Genomic DNA, 7,115 nt, shown 5'->3' on the forward strand with positions numbered 1-7,115 from the left:
GCCAGGAATCTGACCACCAACTGTGGGTTTTCGTAAGTAACTGCCCTACCAACTGATCCACAGTCACCCCAATAACTCATTTAATCATTTGTTGTATCACTTAAAAAGTTTTCTACAATACCAAAGGAATACAATGTACTGAGAGCAATGACAATAAGTGACACAATAACACACTAAATGTCATGTCTGATGATACACAAAGCCAAAGTCAAGCTTAATCATCCTGATGGAAACAACAAGCTACACTGACTTGATGTATATATGTAGATTTGTTATTTTAAATTGGATTTTAAAACAAATCCCTGATTGAGCTACTGATCAATGAAGAGGTAAACGTGTTCAACACTCAACCTGCCTGTACGAAGAGCTCAGAGATATGAAGTTTCATTACAGAAACGACCACTCACAAAATAAGGACCGTCACCTTTACTTCTCTGCAGCAAGTACTGATTGAATATTCACTGCTGATTATTGATTTCAAGGTTTGTCTGATCATCTATGGAGCTTGGTGAAGACGTCACACTGCAGTGCTCCAACACTTACACAAGTCCAACTCACACGTTCTGGTCCAGACTCATGGAAAAAAACAAAGAGAGCTGTGTCTCCTCTATGTATTAGTTTAGAAGAGCTTTTCATTGATTATACCTCCAATTTCAGACTTATCACTACCAAAGGAGGAAGAAAAGGGAGAAGATGAAGAGCAGCACCATGGAACAGGCAGTAAGCAGAGATGGAAGATAGCTAGAAAATTGTGATGATTACAACAACACTTCATCAGTAGGGTAAAACTAACCTGTCTCACGTTCCCTATTAATAATAATAATAATAATGAATACTTTATTGATCCCCTTGGGGAAATTGTGGGTGGACAGCTGCTAGACGGTATGTCAGCGCTACACTACGGGGTTTTGGTGTCTTGTCCAAGGACACCTCAGCAAGTAGCCAGGAGGAACCGGGAATCGAACCACTCACCCTGGGGTTCGTAGGTGACTGCTCTACCCCCTGAGCTACTGCCGCCCCAATCCAACACTTGGTGAATTCTGCTTCACAATGATAGGAAGAGCCTTAATTAATAATAATCAGCAAGAAACATAATTATAGTTTTGTGATCTTGATGGTAATTGATTACATGACATATATAATGTCATTACAGTGTATAAAAAACGTTTTATAACAAGAGATCAGTGTGAAAAGTGAGTAGGAAGTCAATCTGTGAGAAAGTTAAAATAAGCACTGTGTGCTCTAGTTAGTGGTTAAGGAAGTGAAAGTTGATGGAAAGTACCAGGATGACTGGGTGAACAGATGGCCAGGAGAAAAAGGTACCTGAATTAAAACAGAATTTAAAGTGGGAAAATCAAGTCACGACAAGGGCAGGATGATCTAAAGTGTCACGTGTACTGTAGCTACAGGCCACACTCCAATCGGATCATCTGATTCCACCGAGTCAGCATGGTAACTGACCAACTCACACGATGGAAGTACACAGTTGGGTAATCAAAACTATCGAGAGCACATTACCTAATGCAGTGAACCCTGTATATAAACCCTGGGTTTTTGCTGGTTTGGGGGGATTCTTGAGTTGCTTGGGGAAACACTGAGATCAAGGCCAGGCTGCTGAATGCAGCTAGACCATCGGCCTTGAGATGACACTTCAACAATCAAACCCAACTTCAACCAGAGACGTCCAACCATCAAATTTTGGACGTTGCTGCTCTTCAACCAGCCTCATTCATCAGCAGTCAAGGAGGTTGTGAGTACAATGATAGTTATGGTAGGACAGAATTGTAGGTTTTATCATGTGAATCACTTTTATTGTTTGCTGATAGTTTCTCCATAAAGTACAGCATCTGCACTCAAAGCAGAAGTTTACTTGCTTTGATTGTCTCTCTTTGTTGGTAAAACAAATGGATCGTGTGTGACTAAGTCAAGATCATATGATGAAGGCTCTAGTTGGATTAGTCTAGAGACTCTAGAATCTAAACTAATATCCCCATGAGCAGTAAGCGTTTACTTGCAGGTCAATCTCTTCACCTCAGTCTAACATAGGAACCTGTACATACCCTATGAGCCACTAGGTTCAGGTTGTTTATGCCCTCGGCCTGTCATACTCGAAATCAGCTCACACCTGCTGACCAGCAAATGTACTTTTATTTCTACTTTGTTTCTTTAGATCAATAATCAACTTCAAACAGAAGTTATTACAAATAGCTGTTGCAGCTGCCAAAGACTAGACATACAAAGTTAGATCACCACATGTGATTTAGTGTAGTACACGTTTGACCTAGAGGAAGCTTAATCTGCATCCTAACCACAAACAACAAAGAGTCTAAAGTTACTCATCACAGAAATAGAAATTCTGTTCAAGTAACTTTTAAACAGTGCAACAAACAGCAGGTTCCCCACCTCCTCTAGGTTAGTATAGAGCTGTTACACTGATCATAAGCACAATGTGGATGATAAATAATAAAACCACCAGGTGGATTCAATGTTGTGTCTGATCTGTGCATTTACAACATGTATGACAACATCAGCAGTGACAAAACTATTTTAATGTTAATACTGTGGCGTTCTGTATGTGAGTGATTGTAATAGCTGCTCATGTGATCAGTGTAAAGCTCAAGACATAAAACTCGAGCCCGCCTCTTGAAATTCACACTCTGGCATATATTAGTACGAAGTCATTACAGGTACATGATCATATGCACAATGAGCAACTTTATCTTTACAACAGTTCTACTTCTCAGCAGTCTCAGTAAGTATTAGTATTAATTAACTTCCACTGCAGCTATTCCTACACAGAGCGTGCTAATTGAGTGTTGTGTGTAACGTCGTGTCTGTTTCAGCTTGGATCTCTGTGTCAGTTGCTGAGTTTCACACTGTGGAGGTTCAGCCTGGTCAACAAGTCTCACTGCTGTGCTCCAACTACAGCAGTTCTCCTACTATGATAATGTGGTTCAGAGTGATCAGGAGACTGAAGCCTCACTGTGTTTCTTCTATATTCAAACCCTCTGAACCTGCTTCATTCTGTGATGGTTTTCAAAACGGCAAATTTGAAACAACATCCAACATGTCTACTGTCTTTCTCAAAATCAAAAGAGTGGATTTATCAGACTCTGGACTCTATTTCTGTGGATATTACATAAGCAATTACCCAATTATCATCCATGCAACATATTTGGATGTTCAAGGTAAGATGTTTTCTTTCTCTGTCTATAGTTTGATGGTCTCTAAGTCAATTAATCAGATAATATCAAATATAATCCAAATCCAAATTATCCAAATATTTTTTCTGCCAATGTGCAATGTTTAAATAATTACCAGATCTCAGGCAACTAGAAGAATAAAATGTGCAAATTCTAATTCAACAATCTTTCTTGTAGAAAAGTTTGATGGAGGTGTAAAGCTGTTGATTGTGCTCGTTCTGACTATTTTCCTGGTTATGGTCAACGTTGGTCTGGTTGTCAAAATCCAAATGCTTCAGAAAGGTACCTTTACTGTACATTTCCACATATTTTCTTGCTAAATAATGTAAAACTAATCCACAACTTCTGTTTTTATCATTTAGCTAACGCTCAAGAACAGGATCCACCACAGACAGAGGTGATGATTATTAAAGTTGCACTTATCAGCAGTCATCATCTGTCAGTTTATGACACATGTCTTTTTTTATCATCTCAGCTGTGTAGAATGACTTTTCACCCAAACACAAAAGGAAACCTCAGACGTGCACCAGAGAGAGAGCTGGAGACACATATTGTGTACACTGGAACTGCAAATCAGCGTTAACTGTACTTACCTTCAGCTGTTACCTTGATTTGATAATGTCGCTTCTGCATTGTCCAAAAGAATATAAGAAATATAAAAAATAAAATATGATATCTGAATTTATGATCTTCATTGTTTGTTTACTTTTTTCTTCGTCTTATTTCTTCTGTATGACAAATAGTCAAAGGACAAAAGAAAGAGGATGAAGTACTTGATGCCAGGTGAGGAACAGATGGCGTCAAATTCAGGGTTCAGTCCAGTTTACAGGTTACCATAAAATATAACTACTGTTATTATTTCTGCATCTTCAGTGGCAGCTGATGATGAAGATGCAAAATAATAATGCAGAAGTGAATTATTATTATTATTATTAGTAGTAGTAGTAGTAGTAGTAGTAGTAGTAGTAGTATATGGCATTCAGGCTATGATGGATCGCTGAAGTATCACATATTCTCGCCCAGACTCATTGACAGAACGGGCATTAGCTGTATCAGTTTTACAGTCAACATCACTGTGATGAATTTCAGAACAACAAATATCAAATGACATTCAGCAACATCTCCACAATCTCTCACAATCAAACATGTGGTTGTTTTTGAATCATGGTGGACTTTATCCACAGACAGAGAAACAATATACTCAGTAGTAGTAGAGTAAAATGTTCTAGGTAAGAATGAGACTTAATGTATTTTTCACTTACTTATGAGTAAAAACTAACATTAAATGAATCTCATATATACTTTGACTTGACTTGTGCGCACAGGTGGGAATAAAAAGAGAGCTGGGGAGGGGCAGCTGAGGGCTGTTGCACTGAACCAAAATAAGTGATTCTGCTGAGATTTAGTTCACTTTCCTCCACTGTCGCCTTTCGAAGTCCATGACCTGCTGCTTTCTCTTGTTCACTTCAATCTTATTTAAATGAATATCTCCTAAGCAGTAAAAGTATACTTCCAGCTTGCAACCACCACAACTGTTAGTAATAGAGAAGAACTGCTGTTGACCAGTGTGGCTCCGTTGGTATCTGTAGTTTCAGGTTTATGCAGGTAGAGAAACATTGGGATGAAGGCATCGGACAGCTGGATCAATCTCTTCACCTCAGCCTAACATGGGAACTTGTACTGTTCAACCTCAGGCAGACTATTTCAGACCACTTTAACGTGAGGGCTGGACTGGACTCCTGTACTGCAGTGCCAGGCTAACAAGCTAAATGAGGGGATTCTCTGTATACACAGCAACGGGCAAAATCAGTGACACCTCTTGGTTCTGTCTTTTTAAGTCCCCTAAACACACTGAAAATGTCATTAACTCTGATGCATCTGTAAGTGGATGCCCAGATGATGGCAATCTGCCCCCTGGAGTCTAGCTACCCTATGAGCCACTAGGTTCAGGTTGTTTATGCCTCCGGCCTGCCATACTCGATATCCGCTTATACCTGGTGACCGACGAATGTACTTTTTTTCCTGTCTTTGTTTCTGTAGGTCAATGATCAACTTCAAACAGAACTTATTACAAATGAAACATAGCGTTTGAGGAGCCTGTGCTGCAGCTCTGCAGCTGCTGAAGACCAGACATACATAGTTAGATCACCACATGTGATTAGGTATAGTACACGTCTGAACTAGAGGAAGCTTAATCTGCATCCTAACCACAAACAACAAAGAGTCTAAAGTTACTCATCTCAACAACAGAAATTCTGTTCAAGTAACTTTTAACAGGTGCCCTACCTCCCCTAGAGGAGCTTAGGTTAGTGTACTGTAGAGCTGTTACACTGATCATAAGCACAATGTGGATGATAAATGATGAAATCACCAGGTGGATTCAATGTTGTGACTGATCTGTGCATTTACAACATGTATGACAACATCAGCAGTGACAAAACTATTTTAATGTTAATACTGTGGCGTTCTGTATGTGAGTGATTGTAATAGCTGCTCATGTGATCAGTGTAAAGCTCAAGACATAAAACTCGAGCCCGCCTCTTGAAATTCACACTCTGGCATATATTAGTACGAAGTCATTACAGGTACATGATCATATGCACAATGAGCAACTTTATCTTTACAACAGTTCTACTTCTCAGCAGTCTCAGTAAGTATTAGTATTAATTAACTTCCACTGCAGCTATTCCTACACAGAGCGTGCTAATTGAGTGTTGTGTGTAACGTCGTGTCTGTTTCAGCTTGGATCTCTGTGTCGGTTGCTGAGTTTCACACTGTGGAGGTTCAGCCTGGTCAACAAGTCTCACTGCTGTGCTCCAACTACAGCAGTTCTCCTGCTATGATAATGTGGTTCAGAGTGATCAGGAGACTGAAGCCTCACTGTGTTTCTTCTATATTCAAACCCTCTGAACCTGCTTCATTCTGTGATGGTTTTCAAAACGGCAAATTTGAAACAACATCCAACATGTCTACTGTCTTTCTCAAAATCAAAAGAGTGGATTTATCAGACTCTGGACTCTATTTCTGTGGATATTACATAATCAATAACCCAGTTATTGTCCATGCAACATATTTGGATGTTCAAGGTAAGATGTTTTCTTTTCTGTCTATAGTTCGATGGTCTCTAAGTTATAAATCAGATAATATCACTTATCCAAATATTTTTTCTGCCCCATGTTAAAGATTTCCAGTGTGCAATGTTTAAATAATTACCAGATCTCAGGCAACAAGAAGAATACAATTTTAATTGAACAATCTTTCTTGTAGACAGGTTTGATGGAATTACACAGCTGTTGATTGTGATCCTCAGTGGTCTGACTGTTTTCCTCGTTGTGGTCATCGTTGGTCTGATTGTCAAAATCAAAAAGCTTCAGAGAGGTACCTTTACTGTTTATTGTACATTTTCACATAGTTTGTTGCTAAATGATGTAAAACTAATCCACAACTTCTGTTTTTATCATTTAGCTTAAGAACAGGATCCACCACAGACAGAGATGACGATTATTAAAGTTGCACATTTCAGCAGTCATCATCTGTCAGTTTGACATGTTTTTGTTTTTATCATCTCAGATATGTAGGGTGACTGCACCAGAGAGAGAGCTGGAGACACATATTGTGTACACTGGAACTGCAACTCAGCGTTGTTAACTGTACTTACCTTCAGCTGTTACCTTGCTGTAATAACGTCACTTCTACATTGTCCAAAAGAATATAAGAAATATAAAAATATAAAATGTGATATTTATGATCTTCACTGTTTTTTTTTTTTTTTCTTCATGTTATTTCTTCTGTATGACAAATAGTCAAAGGACAAAAGAAAAAGGATGAGGTACTTGATGCCAGATGAGGAACAGATGCCGTCAAATTCAGGATAAGTTCAGTCTATTTTACAGGTTACTATAAAATATAACT

At 38.8% G+C, this 7,115-nt stretch overlaps 1 protein-coding gene across 2 annotated transcripts; it reads left to right on the top strand.

Annotated features, from left to right (window-relative positions):
• The first annotated feature begins 1,126 nt into the window (after positions 1-1,126).
• LOC113157094 lies at positions 1,127-6,875 on the top strand. 2 transcript variants are annotated; one of them, XM_026352358.1, is made up of 5 exons: positions 1,127-2,752; positions 2,844-3,188; positions 3,381-3,485; positions 3,566-3,600; positions 3,679-3,839. In XM_026352358.1, exons 1-5 carry the CDS (start codon positions 2,692-2,694, stop codon positions 3,784-3,786), a joined length of 654 nt encoding a protein of 217 aa, XP_026208143.1. In that variant the 5' UTR covers positions 1,127-2,691; the 3' UTR covers positions 3,787-3,839. The 2 variants fall into 2 exon arrangements, with proteins under 2 accessions (XP_026208143.1, XP_026208144.1); XM_026352359.1 differs by lacking the exons at positions 3,381-3,485; positions 3,566-3,600; positions 3,679-3,839 and adding exons at positions 6,471-6,581; positions 6,669-6,875.
• The last annotated feature ends 240 nt before the right edge of the window (positions 6,876-7,115 follow it).

This window comes from Anabas testudineus, chromosome 18 (genome assembly GCF_900324465.2).
Source record: "Anabas testudineus chromosome 18, fAnaTes1.2, whole genome shotgun sequence".
Classification (NCBI taxonomy): Eukaryota; Metazoa; Chordata; class Actinopteri; order Anabantiformes; family Anabantidae; genus Anabas; species Anabas testudineus.